At 45.8% G+C, this 21,070-nt stretch overlaps 1 protein-coding gene across 1 annotated transcript in view; it reads left to right on the top strand.

Annotated features, from left to right (window-relative positions):
- SYCP1 (synaptonemal complex protein 1) overlaps positions 1–7,997 on the top strand; it is a 183,733-nt gene extending 175,736 nt beyond the window's left edge. The window contains exon 12 of the mRNA XM_040339388.1: positions 7,644–7,997. Coding sequence (XP_040195322.1) covers positions 7,644–7,769 — 126 coding nt within the window. The 3' untranslated portion in view covers positions 7,770–7,997. The remainder of the gene's footprint in view (positions 1–7,643) is intronic.
- Positions 7,998–21,070: the final 13,073 nt, after the last annotated feature.

Below are 21,070 nucleotides of genomic sequence, written 5' to 3'. Positions count from 1 at the left end.
AGCTTCCTTAAATCTTGACATTTGGGTTATGTTCCGTCTATTAGGAGAGGACTAGGCAGACGTGTTGGATATATAAAAACATGTAATTATATCAAAGCTGAACAGCCCCACCCAGGGGGTGGTCCCTCTGGTCATAACCCCTCACTCTTTTTTTTCTGCCTAGTGTAGGAGAAGGACCTGACTCCCTAGGGGTCCATTGGTTCTGGAGAAACTTTTATTTTTTATTTCTTAATTTTGTTTTTTTCTTAAAAATTTACTTTTTGATCCTGAGATTTTGATCCTGAGATAATATAGATCCTTGTAGTCTCCCCAGTCAAGCCTTAGCTAGGCGCTGGGTCTGCCACGACGTACCCTGTTTGCTCCAGGGGTGGCCGGTGAGCTATATGCTCCGGGGCCCACATATGACCGGGCTACTGCTGTCCAGTCACAGTGGGCCGTGGCCGGCAGCCACTCCGTACTGCTCGGTTTGGGTCTGTCAGGAACGCGTCCAGCAGTCCTCGCAAGGATGGGTAAGTAGATTCCCACTGTCTTGGCAGGTTGGAACAGCTGGCCATTCCTGGGGTGGTCGATTAGGGGGTCTCTAGTCCTCCCTTTCCTCTCTCCACGTCCATCCCTCCTCCCCATGCTTTGCTGGGCCTGCTGTGTACCTCATCGGGGGGTCCCCGAGGGGGGGCTGAGCGAGGTGCCCGGGTCCGCTCTAGTGTTAGGTGGTCTGCATTTTGGGGGGCCCCTGTCGGGTACCCGGTGTTTTTTGACCCTTATTTTTTACTGCAGTGCCATTTTGGAAGCGCCGGCGCCATTTTCCTGTGGCCGCGCTGTTCTTATTGCTAATACAGTGGTGGCCATTTTCTTGTAGCCACACTGTGTCTATGGCTAATACAGTGGTCGGACATTTTCTTGTAGCCGCGCTGTGTCTATGCTAATACAGCGGTCGGCCATTTTCTTGTAGCTCGCGCTCTTTTTTCCTGAGGTAAACGGCGGACATCTTTTTGAGGCTTTTCACATTGGTTTGGCCTCTAGCGCTACTTTGTAATTTCTGAACAGCGCAAATGGCAGATCACTTCAGAGACACCCCAGGCACACACTGTGCGGGGTTTAGAGTGGACGACAGCGCTGAGGCAGTGCCTGGTTTAGGATGGTGAGTCCTCTGGGAATACCCCTCGGTCTGTGCAGCTAGGAGGGTGGGCATTTTTGTATCTTGACTTAGTCCCTGAGTGGCTGTCAGGTGTGTGGGTCAGCGTGGCGTCAGAAGCTAACGCTTCTTCCCCAGACATTCATGTGTTAGCAATCGGTGCCCCTGCACCTGCGGTACCTATGGATGCTTTGTCGGCAGTCCTGGAGTCATTTGTTGCCAGGGTGGGGAAAGCTCTGATTCAGACTCGGGCCTGGCTGTGAAACAGGATCCCTGTTTTGAAGGGTGAGAGTATGCGGACCAGGACCAATTCGGAACAGTGAGTGAGACTCTCTGTCCAGGTCAGCGCAGGAGAAGGTGCTTTTTGGAGCACTTATGACCGCAGTGTGGGACACCCTCAAGCTGGAGGAAGCGGCTGGGGCTTCTACTGAGGTCTCAGTGCCTTTTGGGTCCCACAAGCCGACCCGCGCTACTAAGGTGTTTCCTTATGTAACTTATTTTGATACGTTTATAGAAAAGGTATGGGAACAACCGCAGAGGACGTTTTCGGTCCCAAAACGCATGGCGGTCCGTTACCCTTTTGAGGAGAGCCTTCTAAAAAAAATGGGCTTCTCCCCCTGTTGTGGACCCCCTGGTATCCAGGTTGAACAAGGTAACCACGATTCCGGTGGAGCGGATCCCTGCATTTGAGGACCCTGCAGACAGGAGGGTCGAGGCAGTGGCCTGGTCCATGTTCGCCATGCTGGGGTCAGCTTTACGGACAGTTTTGGCTGCGGCCCTGGTGTCACAAACACTCACCGAGTTGCACTGGGAGTTGGAGAAGCAACATGCTTTGCCGCTCTGCGTAGAATTGGCTGACCAGTTGGTGCACGGCCTTAAATATGTCTGCGATGCAGCCCTAGATACAGCTCCCCTGATTTCCAGATCCTCAATATCTGCTGTGGTACTGCGTCTCCTAATTTGGCTAAAATGCTGGTCAGCGGACCAGACTTCTAAGAAAGCTCTGGCGGATTTGCCCTTCCAGGGAGGGAGGCTATTTGGTGCCTCACTGGACGACATTATTAAGGATGTCACTGGGGATAAGAGCATGCTGCTCCCACAATTCAGAAAGGGTAAGGAGCCGTGCCGTAGGCCAGGGCCCTCATTTTCTGCTCAAAAGCGTTTTTTCATCAGTCTGGACCCACGGGTAAGCGCCCCCAGGCTGACAAAGGGCTATCTGAGTGACAAAAGCGTCCCTGGGTTTGCAAGCCAAACAAGCCTGCGAACAAATTTGCGACAGCTTGAAGGTTTGCCCCCACCCGACTCAAGGGTGGGGGGTCGCCTTCGCAAGTTTGCAGCTCGATGGACCTCCCTGCTTTCTGACCAGTGGGTTTGCGAAGTGGTTTCATCGGGGTACAAGATATAATTTCTTTCTTGTCCACCAAACAGATTTTTTCCCTCCAACCTTCATCTTCTGCCAGCTCGTTGAAACGCCCTGTTTGGGGCACTGCAGGTAATAGTACCTGAAAGGTTTCAGAGATTCTACTCCAATCTGTTTGTAGTTCCAAAGAAGGACGGGGTCCGTCCAATCCTGGATCTCTAGGCCCTCAACAACTTTGTGATGGTTCGAAGGTTCAGGATGGACTCAGTTCGCTCTATGGTCGCTGCACTCCATGCGGGGGATTTTCTGGCGTCCTTGGACATCAAGGATGCATACTTGCATGTCCCCATATACGTCAGGCATCAGAGATTTCTGCGTTTTGCAGTTGGGGACGATCACTACCAGTTTGTAGCTCTCCCCTTTAGCCTGGCATCGGCACCAAGGGTTTTCACCAAGGTGCTCGCCCCGATCCTGGCCTTGCTGACACAGCGAGGAATCGCTATTCCTGGGCTACCTGGACGACCTCCTTCTCAGAGCCGCTTCAGACTCAGAATTCGAGGAGGATGTGATGATTGCCAGTCAGACCCTTCAAGACTTTGGTTGGGTTCTGAACCTCCAAAAGTCGGTGTTGGTGCCGACTCTGCGTCTGGAATACCTGGGCTTGATTCTGGACTCATCGGAGGCAAAAGTTTCTCTCACTTTGGAAAAATTGCAGACTCTTCAGGCGGAGGTGAAGCTGTTGGCATCCCGCAGGTGGTCGTTGCTGCGATTTTGCATGCAAGTCCTGGGGCTCATGGTAGGCGGTACCGTATGCTCAATTCCACACTCGAGTCTTGCAGAAGGAGATCCTGTCCAAATGGGACAAGTCTCCGTTGTCCCTGGATTGTCAGATCCGGGTGAGCCAACTAGTCAGGGCTTCCCTGGTCTGGTGGCTGAGATCTCCAGCCCTTCAGTCCGGGAAGTCGTTCCTTCGCTTTTGCTGGACGGTGATCACGACGGACACCAGCCTGACCGGTTGGGGGGTTGGGGTGTTCAGTCGACGCAATGTCCTAGAACTTTGAGCGATCGGACTGTGCCTCTCTACATGGTCTCAGAGGCTACAGGGACATCCAGGCAGGATCCAGTCGGACAACGCCACGGCGGTGGCGTATGTCAACCATCAAGGAGGAACAAGTAGCTCGGCTGCAGCATCGGAGGTCGCTCACATTCTGCGGTGGGCAGAACGGAGTGTGTCGGCCGTATACATTTCGGGTGTAGAAAACTGGCAAGTGGACTACCTAAGTCGCCAGATGCTGGACCAAGGAGAACGGTCGCTACACCCGGATGTGTTTCGACTCCTTTCCCTGAAATGGGGCACGCCAGACGTGGATCTCCTGGCTTCTCGACTCAATCGGAAGGTATTGAGGTTTGAGGGCTGAAGACAGCAAATGACGAGGCTTCAGCCAGTGACAGCTCTTATGTAGGTGAAGGCGGGGCCACCCGTCACGTGACCCCGTCCCCCTCTGACGCACCTGTCACGTCACTGGGGAAGCCTGGGCTCTCCCTTGCGTCAGAGGGGAACGGGGTCACGTGAAGGGTGGCCCCGCCCTTACCTACATAAGAGCTGTCACTGGCTGAAGCTGCATCATTCGCTGGGCTGTCTCCAGTGGAGACAGGCGATGCGTGCGCTGGATCCCGGACCTGGATGAAGAGATCTTCTCATCGCTGGACCCTGGCGGAGAGGAGATCACCCGTCGCAGGATACCGACAGCGTTGGAGCGGAGACCGGGAGTGGAGTTTTTTTTTTTTTTTAATAAAGGGCTTTCTCCACGGTGTGTGTTTTTTTTTTTTTTTTTTACAATTCTTTACACTGAAATGAAGTGAAATGGTAGAGGTACAATGTGTACCCCATTACCAATTCACATAGAAGTGGGATCTGGGGGTCCCCTTTGTTAAAGGGGTTTTCCAGATTCCGATAAACCCCCGCCCGCAGACCCCCACAACCACCGGGCAGACCCCCAAAGCATCCTCCCAATGTTGAGGGCATGTGGCCTGGTACGGTTCAGGAGGGGGTGCGCTCTCTCGTCCCCCCTCTTTTCCTGCGGCCTGCCATATTGCGTGCTCGGATAAGGGGTCTGGTGTGGATTTTTGGGGGGAACTCCACGCAATTTTTTTTTTATTTGGGGTGGAGTTCCCCTTAAAATCCACACCAGACCTGAAGGTTCTGGAATGAATATTTGGGGGGAACCCCCACGACATTGTTTTTTTAAATGTGACGTGGGGTTCCCCTTAATATCCATACCAGACCTGAAGGACCTGGTAATTGAATTCAGGGGACCCCCATGCTTTTTTTTTTTTATGAATGACTAGCCGCGAGTGATTTTAAATGACTTTTTTTCCTTCAGAAATGACACTTTGTGCAGGGACAGTTCTAAGCACGGGAAACAATTGCTACTTTACAGGCATACTATACACCCCCCCCCCCCCCTAGGTATGAATTTTTAAGGAATATTTCACTTTTATTGTTTCACTTTAAGCATTATTAAAATCACTGCTCCCAAAAAAACAGAAGTTCTTAAACCTTTTTTTGCATTGATACATGTCCCCTGGGGCAGGACCCAGGTCCCCAAACACTTTTTAGGACACGAACTTGCATATTAGCCTTTAAAATTAGCACTTTAGATTTCTCCCATACTTTTACTGGGTGTTCCGCGGCTTTTCAAATTTGCCGCGAACACCCCAAATTGTTCGCTGTTCGCCAAACAGGCAAAGTTTGAGATGAACATGAGTTTGACTCGAACTCAAAGCTCATCCCTACTGGTGAGTACTTCTGTGCAAGGGGTCCGAAATGTGGCTCCTCCGCTGCGACCACCACTACCTCTGTGTGATTTGAATCTTGTGCTCTCGGTACTTCAGAAACCTCCCTTTGAGAACATCAGAGAGATTCTTCTTTTGACACTCTCTCAGAAGGTTGCCTTTCTGGTGGATATTACTTCTGTCAGGAGGGTCTCTGAGTTGGCGGCCTTGTCTTGCAAGTCCCCCTACTTGATCCTTCATAAGGATGAAGCGGTGCTACGTCCGCAGCCTTCATTTCTTCCGAAGGTGGTTTTGGCTTTTCATCTGAATGAGGACATTGTACTTCAATCCTTATGTCCTCGGCCGTCGCATCCCAAAGAGGTTGTGTTAAATTTCTTAGACTTGGTAAGTGCTCTGCAGGTGTATCTGTCTGCTACGGCTCCATTTCGGAGGTCAGACTCACTGTTTGTGTCGGTGACTGGTCCAAAGAAGGGCCTGGCGGTCTCGTCTGCCACCATTTCTCGGTGGATTAGTGTCATGGATATGCAATAAAGTCTGGCAGCTTACCTGTCTCCATGTGTTCATTAGAGGCCTGACTCTCTTCCTGGCTGTCTTTTATCACCTTCCTCCTTGTATGGCTCCACCCCAGGCCATCCCAGGAAGCCTATATTAACCACTGCACTGCTAGTCTGCTTTGCTGTTCAACCTTTGTTTTGTAGCTTGAGTTCCTGTCTGCTGTGTGCTAAGTTTACCTTCCTGTGTACCGATTTTGGCTCTTATCTGACCACTCCTGCTTGCCGGTTTCCCTGACCTTTTCCCTGTCCCTCGGTTACCCTTGTCTGCCTGTTGCCCTGACCTCGGCTTACCCTTCACTATCGCTTGTCCTGGTTGCTGCTTCTCCTCTCTCCCTGCAGAGCGTGACCTAGGGGATCCCAGGGATCGCAATCTGGATCCAGCTGCAACGAAGGCCATCCTCACCACCAGAGGTGAACACCAAGCTGGGTCTTAGACTCCGCGCCCTGGGGAATCTTGGGCTCGCGCTTCCTCTCTGTTCGCAGCAGTCGGCTATAGGGTTCACTACTCTGTGGTGCATCCCTGACCCTAACGGGGTGCACTTGTCACCTGGCCAGAGGTGACCTGACAATCAGATAGATTGTGATTCAGGCTTACGCCCTAAAAGGGCGGGCGCCTCCCTTTCCTGTCACGGCGCATTCGACCAAGGAAATTGGTGCCTCTTGGGCTTTTCGACATCAAGCATCTGTCTCACAGATGTGTAAGGCGACAACCTGGTCATCCGTTCACACTTTCACTAAATTTTACAAGGTTGACGTGCATGCATCTGTGGATGCTTGCTTCGGCCGCAAGATTTTGCAGGCGGCTGTTTAAGGTTGCAACTCCTCCGTTGAGAAGCTCTGTTTGTTTGGGGTGAATTTTGTTTGATTGCTGTTCCCACCCCTTGTTTTCTGACACTGCTTGGGGACGTCCCAAATGTCAAGATTTAAGGAAGCTGTGTCCGTCCATGGACGAAAGAGAAAATAGGATTTTTGTACTCATCGTAAAATCCATGTACGGACACAGCACCCACCCCTCTTTTTTGAGTTTGTACTGCTTTTTGATGAACTGAGCTGCTGAGTGCAGGGTGAGGGGTTATGACCAGAGGGACCGCTCCCTGGGCGGAGCTGTTCAGCTTTGATATAACTACATGTTTTTATATATCTAACATGTCTGCCTAGTCCTCTCCTAATAGACAGAACATAACCCAAATGTCAAGATTTAAGGAAGCTGTGTCCGTCCATGGACTCCAGAGAAAAGGATTTTACGGTGAGTACAAAAATCCTATTTTTTTTAACACAATAAAATAAAGGGGAAGAAAGAAATTGAGAGGTGAGCCTAGTTATGTGACCTGTAAAAGTCACATGACTTGCTCTCCTCCAGTCAGGGAATTCTCTCTGCGTTAGTGCCTGGGTTGATGAGCTTTTGTTTGCTTCAAATGGGCTTTGAAATCCCATCCAAATCTTTGTCAGGCTGATGCCATCAGCACAATCCCAAAGCCGATTAACACAGGCCTGTAAGCAGATATAACTCAATACAGTGACCTGCATTTTATGAATTGTATGCAAAATGCAACTATTAAGAAATGCTGCAAATTGAGAGCTGATAGCAATATAACAGAATTGGCTCCTTAGACCTAAAGCCACTCTGCCATTCTGAACATTTTGGGCAATCCTATTTACAGCACTATACAGTTCATGTAAACTCAGTATAGTAAAAAAAAATAAAAAAACATTTACAGTAGGTCTAATATTGTGCGTTAATTTAAATCCATCAAATTCAACTTAAAATTCATTATGCATGTGTTTCCTCATTTTTGTATAGACTCTCACGGTATCATCTATAAAGCCCAGTATTGACGTCAAAGTCTCAACTATGAAAAATATGAGTCAATCTGACTGGTCTGCTTTTCCCAAAGTAGATCGAAGACGAAAAATGAAAGCTGCTTAAAAAATATTTTAGTGAAATCTGCGGAACCTGCCTAGTTTTATTCTTTATGGTTTGAAATTTTAAAGATAGTTGCATTTTCATAATGTTTATACTAGTTTTATTTAGAGACATTTCTTTGAATGTATGCCTTCAATAAAGAGGCGATAGCTAAAATCGTTTTTAAAGCGGAGTTCCACCAAAAAATGGAACTTCCGTTTTAAGGCCTGTAAGCCTGATATTCCACATTTGGCATGTCTTTTTTTGGGGGGGGGGGGCGGAAACCCTCTTTTTAGAGGGTTGCAGCTCCCACTTCCTCCCTGGGCACCACGGCGCCAGAAGGAAGTTCACCTCTCCCCCCTCCCTCGGCAATCATCTGGGACACGTCACAGGTCCCAGATGATTGCTCGCCCATTCACAGTGTGCAGCGTGGCTCACGCATGAGCAGTCCGTTCCCGGCTGTGAAGCCACACCTGGGCACCCACAGTGTCAATGCCAGCGCCACAAAGAGGAGGGGGAGATGTGCGTGGCACAGGTGAGTGTCCGATTATTAAAAGTAAGCAGCTGCAGTATTTGTAGCTTCTGACTTTTAATTTTTTTTTTTTTTTTTTGTAGGAACACCGCTTTAAGCTTAATTAAAAAAATTCCATACTTGTGAACCCTTGCCAGGAATAGGAACATTGGTTTTATTTTGCCAGCTTCTTGTCCCATATAAAAACTGAGTACCATTGCTTGACTAACTTATGTGTTAGACACATTCTTTATTCTAGCATGCATAATGATTTCCCTGTATTTGAAGAAAGTTATTTTTCCTGATTGTTTAAAATTTTAGTGAATTTGAGTTTTGTTATATCCATATTCTCCCCATTTCTATGTTGTTCTTTAAATAACTTTAAACATTGTGAAAGAACTTGTGCAAGTTATATTTGAAGGCACGCAGGAGGTCCCTTAAACATACAAACATTGATACAGCTGCTGTTCAAACCAAGGCAAGGAAAGTAACGCAAATTAATATAAACCAGTTTTTATGCTTCTGTCACTGGGCAAATGTGGTGAGAAACCTGGTGGGTTACTATGGGGTACTGCTCTACTTTTCCTAAATTGTTGGTTTGCCTATTTAGAATATACCATTGTGGTCCTGATTTACTAAAGTGTGAGCAGTAATGTAAAAGTGGACCCAATTTACTGAAATGGAAAGCAAATATAAGTGAGCCTGTGTGCACTTCCAACATTTAGTCATGTACAGAAGAAGCATTTTTTTTTCTTCTTCTGCACATTATTAGAATTTAATACAGGTTCAAGAGCATTACAAGAGTAATAGACGAGTAATACAAAGAGTAATAACGTGCAGTAACTCATAGCATTCAGTCACAGATTTGTTTTTATAATACTTCAAACTACCAACACTGATAAATGACTGACTGCTATGATTTTCAAATCACTATGCACATCATTATCTTATCCGTATAATGATCACAGCACAAAGTAACTAGCATAGCATAGCAGTTATCAATACTTCTCCACATACCCTAGCCAGTTATTGGCCAATTTTTCATCGATGGGCCTTTTTGGCTTGAAACCTGGCCTAAAATGTTTCAAGATACCAACAGTGATGAATTGTAAGTACCCTTTTTGGTCTTCAAGTAGATATGAGCCCCCTAGCCCAGGCTGTACAATGCCTAAATTTCTGACAAAGTCACATTAACCTCCTCCTCCCAGCACAAAACTCTGCCCCTGTTATGTAATTTTCAAATGCCAGAACTTCCGTGGGCTGTAGAAGCTGTGGATTTATGGACAATGTGATGGGGCTTAGCTCCAGGAAAGGGCAGGGGCTTAATGCCCAATACAGGACACCTTACTATTTATACTTTTAGACACCTTAAAACTTGTGTACCTTTGTCTTTCTTGAACTTTGTGGGTCTTCTCCACCACATCAGAGAGGTTTCTTTAACAGACACTAGTTCCAGAGTCTTGTCTCTGCCACCTCTGTTTGCTTTGCCATTCACAAAGCACAGCCTGTCATTAAACTTTAGTCTGAACTCAAACAGGCCCTATGTATATCCTGGTCCTGATATTTCCAGGAGATCTACAGACACAGGCACCTGCACTTCAGAAGTGTAATATTTTAGGCCCTGTCAGGTTCACTTAGGCTCTGTTTACATCTTGGCGTTCTGAATCGCAGGTGGAATAAGCTCTTGTACTTATTTTGGGCGACAGGTGTCCTGCGATTTTGTTTTATGAGATTGTACCGTGTTTGCCGCCCGATGATTCGCAGCAAAATCACGCTGCAAATGGGGTGGCATTGTAAGTGGCAGGGGCATCCCACGATTTGCAGCGATACAGAATGTCAAGATGTGAACGAAGCCCTAAGAACTATGGATTGGCCCACTAACAATACCTATAGGTGTATCTAGATAGCAGTTAAATATTTTACTGTTTGTACTTTATTTGGCAGGTCTGTAAGCTTGTATGTTCAATATGACCCTCCCAAGTTAGTGTGCAATTAAAACTATTAAATCAAATCCAATTTAAGTTTCCGAGTATAATTTTTTATTAGATGATAAATAACAATTTAAAACTGAGTTGCAAAAAATCACAAATAAGATTTGCATGTTAAAATATGTTCAGAATTTAGCACATTTTTATTTAGTGCACAATAACTTTTCATTCATTCATTTGAATACCTGTGAAATTATGCGAAATTACCATTAAAGTTTTTCCATCATTTTTTTTATACTACAAAAAAAATGTTGAAAGAAATAGAGGTAGTATGGATAAGGCGTATTTATGAAGAAGTAGCATGCTGAAATATCAGTGTCATTTTCCCGTACTCAACTTTGGGAAGCCTCCACAACAGCTGTTTTCTGCCACATTTATGAGGGATAAAAATAGCTGATTGTTGTACAGGAAAACGGTGAACTCAACTAATGTAAGTATTTAACCACTTGAGCTCCAGAATGTCTTACCTCCTTCATGCCTAGGCCATTTTTTGCTATTCGACACTGCACTATAACTGCCAATTGTGTGGTCATGCATTACTTTTACACAAATAGAGCTTTCTTTTGGTGTTAGTGGATCACCACTTGTTTTTTTATTATATAAAAAGTTTTAAAAAAACTGATATCTACATTCTGTTGCAAAACATATCCAATAATAAAATCAAAAAATCAAATTTCTTCATAAATTGAACCCAAACCATATTCTGCTACATGTCTTTGTTAAAAAAAAAATCACAATAAGTGTGTTGGTTTGTGTGAAAGTTTAATAGGGTCTACAAAGTGTGGCATATACAGTCCCTGACAAAAGTCTTGTCGCTTGTGTACAAATTGACCTGAAGTGCTGCTAAAATATATTTCTCATCAAGATTTTGTTACAAGAAATGGGTAATTTTAATCCCAACAGCTTTTGTAATAATGTTTCAGTGCAAAACGAAACTGACAAAAAGTATTCTAATATTCACAGCTTGGTAAAGCCCAGTACATTTTTGCCAAGACATAAGTGTTGTCGCCTTGTTATATGAGCTTCACCTGTGACTAATAATGGATCAATTAGGTCTCAGGTGTGTATAAAAAGAACACCAGTACACTAGACCTTCTCAACTGCAACTAGACATCTGCAAACATGCCTAAGATTCACCCGGAGACTAAAGTGTTGATTATCAAGAGGCTGAAGACCAGATCCACTGCTGATGTGGCAGACACCTTCAATGTGTCTCAGCGTCAAGTTCAGAGGATAAAAAAAAGATCTGAAGAGACTGGAGACGTTTTGGACAAGGCCAGGTCAAGACCCCGACCCCGCAAGACAACTGCTCGAGAGGACCGTTTGTTGGCTTGAAAATCCACGGCCAGCCCATTTTCCACTGCAGCAGAGCTCCACGAGACCTGGTCACCTGAAGTCCCTGTGTCAACCAGAACAGTTTGTCGGATTCTGTCTCGAAATGGCCTCCATGGTCGAATCAGTGCCCATAAGCCAGCACTAAACAAAAGGCAATTGAAAAACCGTGTGGCATTTGTCAAGGGCCACAGCCTTCTAAAAGGATGGACTCTGGAAAAGTGGCAGAAGGTGGATTTTTCAGATGAATCTTCTGTTGAATTACACCACAATCGCCGCAAATATTGCAGGAGACCTACTGGAACCCGCATGGAGCCGAGATTTACCCAGAAAACAGTGAAGTTTGGTGGAGGCAAAATCATGGTCTGGGGTTACATCCAGTATGGGGGTGTGCGAGGGATCTGCAGGGTGGAAGGCAACATCAATAGTCTAAAATACCAAGAAATCTTAGCTACCTCTTGTATTCCCAACCATAAAAAAGGCAAAATTTTGCAGCAGGATGGTGCTCCATCACATACTTCCATCTCCACATCAAAGTTCCTTAAGGCGAAGAAGATCAAGATGCTCCAGGATTGGCCAGCACAGTCACCAGACATGAACATCATTGAGCATATGTGGTGTAGGATGAAAGAGGAAGCATGGAAGACGAAACCAAAGAATATTGATGAACTCTGGGAGGCATGCAAGACTGTTTTGTTTGCTATTCCTGATGACTTCATCAATAAATTGTATTAATCCTTGCCAAACCGCATGGATGCTGTCCTTCAAGCTCATGGAAGTCATACAAGATATTACATTTGGATCTCACAGCACCACTACTTAATTTGCTGACATATTTTTGGATTTTCAGTAAAGTTGTTAAATTTCTGTATAGGCGACAAAACTTTTGTCTTGACAAAATTTGACCTTTCTGCCTTGATTAAATGATAAATCTTTTTTCAGTGAAACTAATTTATTTCAGTGCATTAAACATCATTTGGGAGGGCTTTAGCTTTTCGTATGAGCTATTTCTAACACCAATTGATTAATTAAAAGTCAGGTTAATAGCAGGAGTTTCTACAAAATAGAGAAGCGACAAGACTTTTGTCAGGGACTGTATATTTGAAAATGTATCAATTCTGATGTACTGATGGCCGACCTCATTTCTTTGGGCCCATAAAATGCCAGGACAGTACAAATAGCCCCCCCCTCCCTTCCAAATGACCCCATTTGGAAGACAGCGTGAGATATTTAGTAAGAGGCATGGCAAGTTTTTGGAATTTGTAATTTTTGGTCACAATTTTTTGGAAAATTAAGATATTAAATAAAATGTATTTTTTTTTACATGAGCGTCATCATATGACTGGTGTGGTGGTGATCAGGGATGCTGACTGGTGACAGTATGTTTAAAAAACAAAAAAGTAAAAATGATTTATTTACATAATTTTTTTTTTTTGTTTCTTATACATACTTTCATCAGTGTAGTTCTGTGTCACAATAGTAAGACTGTACTACTCGGGGGGGGGGGGGTTTGGTGAACAGGTTTTTTTTTTTTACACTTTGGTTACTGTTACAATTCTGATCACTCTACCAGAAATGTTCTGAACTGTCATGAGAGGGTTACATTAACTGCTGTGATCTGTGATTGGCTACAGCTAATCACATGGTACAGTGATTGGCCCAGGTACCATGTGATAACTGTGGGCCAATCACAACATCACTGTATAGGAAGAACAGCTGTTATGAATTACATTCATTTAAGCGGCCGGTGGACACTGCGGTCACAGGAGTGGCGTGCTGTGCTCCACAGGCTGGACGACATGCATGTACGTGATCCAGTCTTCTTATGGCGCTTGCCCACAGTAAATGTACTGTGAGTGGGCAGCAACTGGTTAAAAGAAAGGTGCCATCAATTTGAAAACTAGGTAAGCACACCTGCCAAACTGGAGCAAACCTGCCAAACTTATGTACTAACCATACACATTTTTGTTCTGAAAGAGCATGTGTACCCATGTACAATGGTGACATATTTCAATAAATCAAATGTTAGATAATTGTCAGCAAATTAAAACTGAAAATGGGGTAAAATTACAAAAACAAACCAAAAGCTGTAAGAATAAAAGCTCACCAAAAAGAGCTGTACACTTGTACCCTTTGCAAAAAGATATGTCACTGTCTTTATAATATTTGTCCAACTGATAGAAAAAGTCTCAAATTGTACATGTTACATTACAAAAAGTATGTTTCAGTAACCAGGTACAGTGAAGAGTACACGTTGGGGTTGATTTATTAAAACTGGAGAGTACAAAATCTGGTGCAGCTGTGCATGGTAGCCAATCATCGAGGTCCAACTTTACTGTCAAAAAAAAAAGCGGAGGTCCACACAAAAATGGAACCTCCGCTGTCCAGATTCCTGATCCGGATCCGCTTATCTGCAGGAGTCTACGCCACGTCCGGCGGCGCCCCCCCCCCCCTGTCTTCTGGGAGCTGCACCAGATTTTGCCCTCTCCAGTTTTAGAAAATCGGCCCTTTTAAATATGATTAATACGAGTAGCAACTTAGCCTGTTGTAACTTTAAATTGGACATCTGGGTCTTTTTTTACCCAGGTTAGGGTGAAATCGCACCATTTTGTGGGCTATTTGGGGTTGATTTACTAAAGGCAAACAGGCTGTTCACATTGCTAGGATTGGTGCACTTTGCAATGGAAATTTTCCCCCACTGGACTGCATAATTTTTCAATAGCCTCTTTCTTCACTCTCTAGCCCCTCATCACTGGACTTAGTCTTTTTCATGAAGCCAGGGCTGGCTCATCATTAGCAAGTGGAAAAGCACCCCCAAGTGCCCCTGCCTCAACATGCTATAGGGGCTCCCAGGTCACTTGGATGTTAACCCCCTCCTGTGCCTGCTCTCTCATTTTCCACTGCATCCTACTCAGTTACCCCCACCCCTGCTGGGGGTGATGCAACAGCTCAACTTGTAGCTGTTCAGGAGGAGTCTGAACAACAAAGCATCCTTTTCATCACACCACAGTGACAGACTTTCCTCCACTTGGTCCTCTTCTTGAACCTCCTCTTGGTGAGTATGACTGTGGTTTGTATGGAGTAGATCTAGCGATCACAGTTTAACCACTGCTTCTGACGACCGCATAGTGGAAGCGGTCAGATCAATTCTACTGTGCAGGTGTGGCATCTGCCATGGCTCCCTCCACAATTACAAGGACTGGTAATTCTCCATGGGTATTCAAGTAATGCTGTTTCCATTATGATACACAGTTTAATTAACATAAAAAAAGGCAGTGTGAGGGAAGCTATGATTTGTCTGTCAAGATGACAGTGTTTCATTTTTACTATATGTGCCCACAAAGGCCTACATCCTTTCATTCAATTGCCAGGACTCTGGTAGTATGCAGGAAAGGCTTCTGCTGGCTGTTTACTGAAAGCCACGATAAGTGGTACACAGTGGGGTTGATTTGCTAAAATTGGAAAACAAAAAGAATAGCTCCCCCTATGGTGGGACTTTGATAGGCCAAACATTTATGTGTGTATAAAAATTGTTTTAATAAGAAATAGTACACATGATTACAAAATAGATAAAACATGCATCGAACAAACAGTATGCATGTATGGAACAAATATACATGTACAAAACACAAGACAGCACATATGCCACAATGTATGGCCAAAACAAAACTCCTAGAATGATGATTCCCATGTGCCCGACGCGTTTCTGGTATTAGACCTTTATCAGGGGTCATAGATGGGGAGCAGTATAATCGTGGTTCTTTTTAGCACGATCCAAGCGATTTCATAAGTATACAGTTTTTGAAAATACAAGTTTTCTTGTGTTTTGTACATGTATATTTGTTCCATACATGCATACTGTTTGTTCGATGCATATTTTATTTTGTAATCATGTGTACTATTTCTTATTAAAACAATTTTTATACACACATCAATGTTTGGCCTATCAAAGTCCCACCATAGGGGAAGCTATTCTTTTTGTTCATCATTATAAGAATGAGGCCAACACGATTGATTTAAGTGAGATGGTGATCACCTCCCCTCTGTCTGCTAAAATTGGAGAGTGCGAAAAAATGGTGCAGCTGTGCATAGAAACCAATCAGCTTCCATGTTTTTTGTCAAAGCTTAATTGAACAAGCTGAAGTTAGAAGCTGATTGGCTTCCACGCTCAACTGCACCAGATTTTGCACTCTAGAGTTTTATTAAATCAACCCCTGCGTCTTTTTAAACACACATGTCAGCCACTTGATGATATTATGCAACATGTTTGTGTGACATCGCGTCGCACTGCATGGTCCCTGCATGTCACTGCATAGCAAGTGCAGTACACGGTACTGCTGTGCAGTGACATGAATGAAGTGTCACTGTGTTCACTTCATATAAGGCTCTGTCAAAAATAAATACATTAATGAATATAAGGAGCTGTATGATGCAATGAAACGTGCATCACACCATCCCCTCTCACACGGTTTTGCAACTCAAGATGCTGTGTTGGCAGCAGTGTTTTAGGCTGCAGGTTAGTGTAAAATAGCCCTTACTCCTACCAGGTGTATTCACCCACTGTCCGGGTGAGCCCTAACCCCTTCCAGGATCAGCAGTACTGCAGCCACACACAGAACTATAGCTAGAGTCACTGGTGCCTAATGGCGCTTTCTCTACTCCTACCCACACTTTTTGCCATTGTGCCTGCTTACTTTTATGCTGCTTCCCTTCCCTCCCCATTCCAAGAGTCCCAGTACACCGCCCATACCCGAGTGTGGCTCTGATTCTCAGTCGTTTCTCCTGTGGCCGCTCCAGCTCCTGTCATCAGTGTACATCTCCTGCAACCAGGAGCTGCTGTGTGCAGCCAAATCTCTTCTTCTCTAGTGCTTCTTCCTGTTGTGGTCCCAGCCAAGTTGCCTACCTTCTACACTAAGCTCTGGTTCTGTCAGGGCTACTGACCTGCCTGCACCATGCCCTCCTGACTTACCTGCACCATGCCCTCCTGACCCCCCTGTACTCTGCCATCCTGTGCCCCTGTACTGTACCCTATTGACCCCCCTGTACTCTGCCCTCCTGAGCCCCTAGTACCGTTCCCTCTTAGCCCCCCAATACCATACCCTCCCAAGCCCAGTGTACTATCCTCCTAACCCCCTAGTACCAGGCCCTCCTGAACCCCCTGTACTCTGCCCTTCTGAGCCCCTAGTACCGTGACCCGCCCCCCCCCCCAATACCATGCCCTTCTGATCCCCCAATACCATGCCCTCCTGATCCCCCAATACCATGCCCTCCTGATCCCCCAATACTATGCCCTCCTGATCCCCCAATATTGTGCCATTCTGACCCCCCAATACTGTGCCCTCCTGATCCTTCAATTCCGTGCTCTCCTGACCTCCCAATACCATGCCCTCCTGATCCCTCAATACCATGCTGTGCCTACCTGACCCCTCCCTGCACCATGCCTTCCTGACAACCCCCCCCATGCCATACCCTCCTGACCCCCTGCACCATCCCCTCCTGACCCCGTACCCTCTGCCCTACTGATCCCTATACACTGCTCTTCATATACTGCTGACCTCTGTACATTTCTTTTTATCCTATTGACATTTGTACACTGCCCTACCTACTACTAACCTTGGTACACTGCCCTACCTACTACTGACCTCTGTAAACTGCCCTACCTACTACTGACCTCTGTACACTGCCCTACATATTACAGACCCCTGTACACTGCCCTACATACTACTGACCTCTGTACACTGACCTCTGTACACTGCCCTACCTACTACTGACCTCTGTAAACTGCCCTACCTACTACTGACCTCTGTACACTGCCCTACCTACTACTGACCTCTGTACACTGCCCAACATCCTACTGACCTCTGTACACTGCCCAACATCCTACTGACCTCTGTACACTGCCCAACATCCTACTGACCTCTGTACACTGCCCAACATCCTACTGACCTCTGTACACTGCCCAACAAACATCCTACTGACCTCTGTACACTGCCCTACCTACTACTTACCTCTGTACACTGCTCTACATACTACTGACCTCTGTACACTGCCCTACATATTACTGACCTTTTTACATTGCCCTACCTACTACTGACCTCTGTACACTGCCCTATATACTACTTACACTGGCCAGGAATCAGAGCAGATAGCCAGGCCTGAAACTAGTTGAAGAAATTAGCCTGCAGTACCAGAAGTTCAGCTTTGTGGGGGTAACCATTTAATCCCCAGACATGAAAAAAAATTGCGAATGAAAGTGAATGCCGAATTTCTCACTGGAGGTCATCTTTACTTTTCATTGAGGGCTTGCTAGTTAATTTATTACCGCCCACAGTTATCTTCGATCTCTCCCACATTGTCCGGGTAGATATCCACCTCTTAAAGGTTGCCTACCCCTACTATGCTTTGTTCATATTTCATGTCTGACGTTTACAACCGCTGTGTTATGCTTTCAATTTGATATTTGGGTCATTCTAAAGCCTGTTTTTTTTTTTTTTACAATACATTTTTATTAAGGTTTTTCATTGCATTACATGTAGATTGCTTCCGTCAAGCGGAGCAGCGTCATGAACAAAGAAACAAAATAATACAAGAGCAAATGTGGCGGTCAAACAACGCCATGACATTTCAGCAGGTTATAACAGTATACTATTATCGACAGTAGTTCTCAGGTGCCCAAAAAAAGGAACAAGCCAGGGTGTCAGTGATGTGCATTTCAAAGACGGACCGTCTCGAGCTCCGGACACCCCTAATAGGGTTCAAGACTGTGTCCCGAGCCCGAAGTGGCCCCCCACAAACTCTCAAAGTGGTTCAGAATCTCAGGGTAGGGCTAGTGGAGTCAGACAGTTCCTATCGTACTAAGATGACCACAGATGCCATTTTTTAGCGGCATCGTCTCTGTGTTTATCCCTGAATGCCAGCGTTCTCTCATAAGTGTAGTGCAATTGTGTAGTCTGTATGACCTCCCCTATAGTGGGAGGAATAGGGTTTTTCAATTTCTGTGTAATGCAAAGCCTAGCAGACATTAATATGTGCAGGACAATGTGTCTAGAGCCAACTGGAAGTTGATCCAAGTCTAGCGACAGGAGCGCCAGTCCAGGTTGATGAATGATACTAGAGTGCGAGGCGTCAGAGAGCATGTGGAATACTGATGACCAAAATTGTGTTAATATGGGGCAGCCCCATAAAATATGAAGCAAAGTCCCCCGGGATCCACAGTTCCTCCAGCACCTATCACTGTGTAACCCACTAAATTTAGACAGTCTCTCGGGAGTCAGGTACCATCTATGCGTTATTTTGGTGGACAATTCCCAGAGGGTAGAGCAACTGGTGACCTTATACGTGGCTGTGCAGGCTTTGGTCCACTGTTGGGTAGAGTAAGGGCGACCAAGGTCAGATTCCCATTTGAGCAGGGAGGTCGATTTAGTGAGGATGGATTTCTGTTGGAGAGCATTATAGAAGAGTGAAGTACCTTTGTGGGTGGGCAAGGGATCACTAAGAAAGCTCCAGGTGGGAAAGGGTATGCTACGTTCCCAATGGGGAGATGCAGCCAAGAAGTGAGCAGTTCTTATGTAAAGATACAGGTCAGAATCGGGCAAGTGGAATTCTAGTTGGAGACTAGGAAATGATTTGACCTTTCCTTTTGCAAAGAGATCATTGACAAATAGTATGCCTCTTTCACGCCAATGCTTGTAAGAAATCATGTCTATGTTGTGTTGCAGGGTCTCAATCGGGACTTTTAAGGAAGTGTTGTCGGGATACCCGTGACAGGCATGAACAAATTTGTTCCAGGTCCGGACAGTGGCTGACATAGTGGGGGAGATGAGGGAGGGGAGTGTAGTACAGGAAGTGGTAGAGAGCAACCATGGGGTCAGGGTAGTGGTGGGGATGAGGGCAGATTCCATCTGTCCCCACAGGGTTCGCGGTACAGATGAAAACCAGTCTCTGGATTGGGTGAGAACCGAGGCCTTATAGTAGTGTTGGAGGTCTACGTACCCGGTGCCTCCTGCCTTGCGATGCTTGATAAGGGTGGAGTGGGGGCATCTGGCCCTTTTGCTCTGCCAAATGTAGGAGGACAAAATAGATTGGAGGGACCTAAAGTACTGGGCAGGTATAATAATCGGAAGGGTCCTGAAGAGGTAGAGGAGTTGGGGTAGATGAAACATTTTGAAGGCCGCTAATCGGCCCGTCCATGAGATTTCCTGAGACGCTAGTTTGTGTAGATCATCCTGAAGTTTACTACGAAACGGGACATAGTTGTGGTGGAACAAGTGGCTGGTAGATTTCGTCAATTGGATACCTAGGTAATTAATGCTATGATCCGCCCATGTGTACGGATAAAGTTGTTGCAACAGGAGGCAAGTAGGGGTGTTGACTCCTATGTTCAGGATGTGGCATTTGGATTCATTGACTTTGTAGTAGGATACTTAACTAAAACAAGCTAGCGTCTCCTGAACTGCGGGGAGTGACGTGGATGGGTTAGACAGCATAAGCACAACGTCATCAGCAAATAGGCTGATTGTTTGGTCACGGCCTCCTACCAGTTATGAGTGGATTTGCACGTATGGTTTGGGCCAGCGTTTCCATTAATAAATTAAAGATCAGAGAGGAAAGTGGGCAACCCTGTCTGGTCCCATTCGTGATATTGAAGTGGGAAGACAGAGAGTCTGCGGCGTACACTCGGGCCGAAGGGTTAGAGTACAGGGCCATGATTGCTCTATGGATCTGTCCCGCGAATCCGAACTTAGTGAGTACCAAAGACAGGAACCTCCAGTGTACCCTGTCAAACGCTTTTTCGCGTCTAGAGACAGGAGTACAGAGGGGGTCCCAGTGGCCTCGGCCTGGTGGCTGATATTAACCATTCTTCTTGTGGCGTCAGAAGCCTGACGGCCTTTCGTAAAGCCCGATTGGTCCATATGAATAAGTGAAGGGAGGATATCAGTCAGTCTGTTCGCTATCAGTTTGGCATACAATTTAGCATCGACATTGAGGAGAGAAATGGGGCGAAGGTTTTGGGGCGAGGTTGGGTCTTTGCCTGGTTTAGGGAGAGTCACTATGATCGCGGCCAGCATGTTCGGGGGGAAGGATGAGGATGTAGCGGCCAAGTTGAAGACTTCACAAAGGGTGGGACTCAGGACATGGTGGAACGCCTTGTAATATTCCCCGGTGAACCCGTCAGGTCCTGGTGACTTAGTGTTAGGTAGTTTGTCAATCGTGCGTTCTAATTCGGAGGTCGTGAAAGGGGCATTAAGAGATGTTAATTAATCATCAGAGAGTGAGGGAAGGCTAACTCGTTCCAGGAAGGTCGTTATGTCTGGTATAGAAGGTTGGGTGGTAGTCCTGTCATGTTGGATGTTATAGAGATCAGCATAGTACTTGCTGAAGGCATTCGATATGTCGTGCGGCTTCATCAGTTTCTCTTTAGTGTGAGGGTGGTAAAGGAAGGGAATTTTTGTTTTGAGTCTGTGACCCCGTATCTTTAAAGCTAGCATCTTGCT

The sequence above is a fragment of the Rana temporaria genome, chromosome 2, assembly GCF_905171775.1.
Source record: "Rana temporaria chromosome 2, aRanTem1.1, whole genome shotgun sequence".
Lineage (NCBI taxonomy): Eukaryota > Metazoa > Chordata > Amphibia > Anura > Ranidae > Rana > Rana temporaria.
The sequence above is the reverse complement of the archived record's forward strand: the minus strand, read 5'-3'. Positions and strand labels throughout refer to the sequence as shown.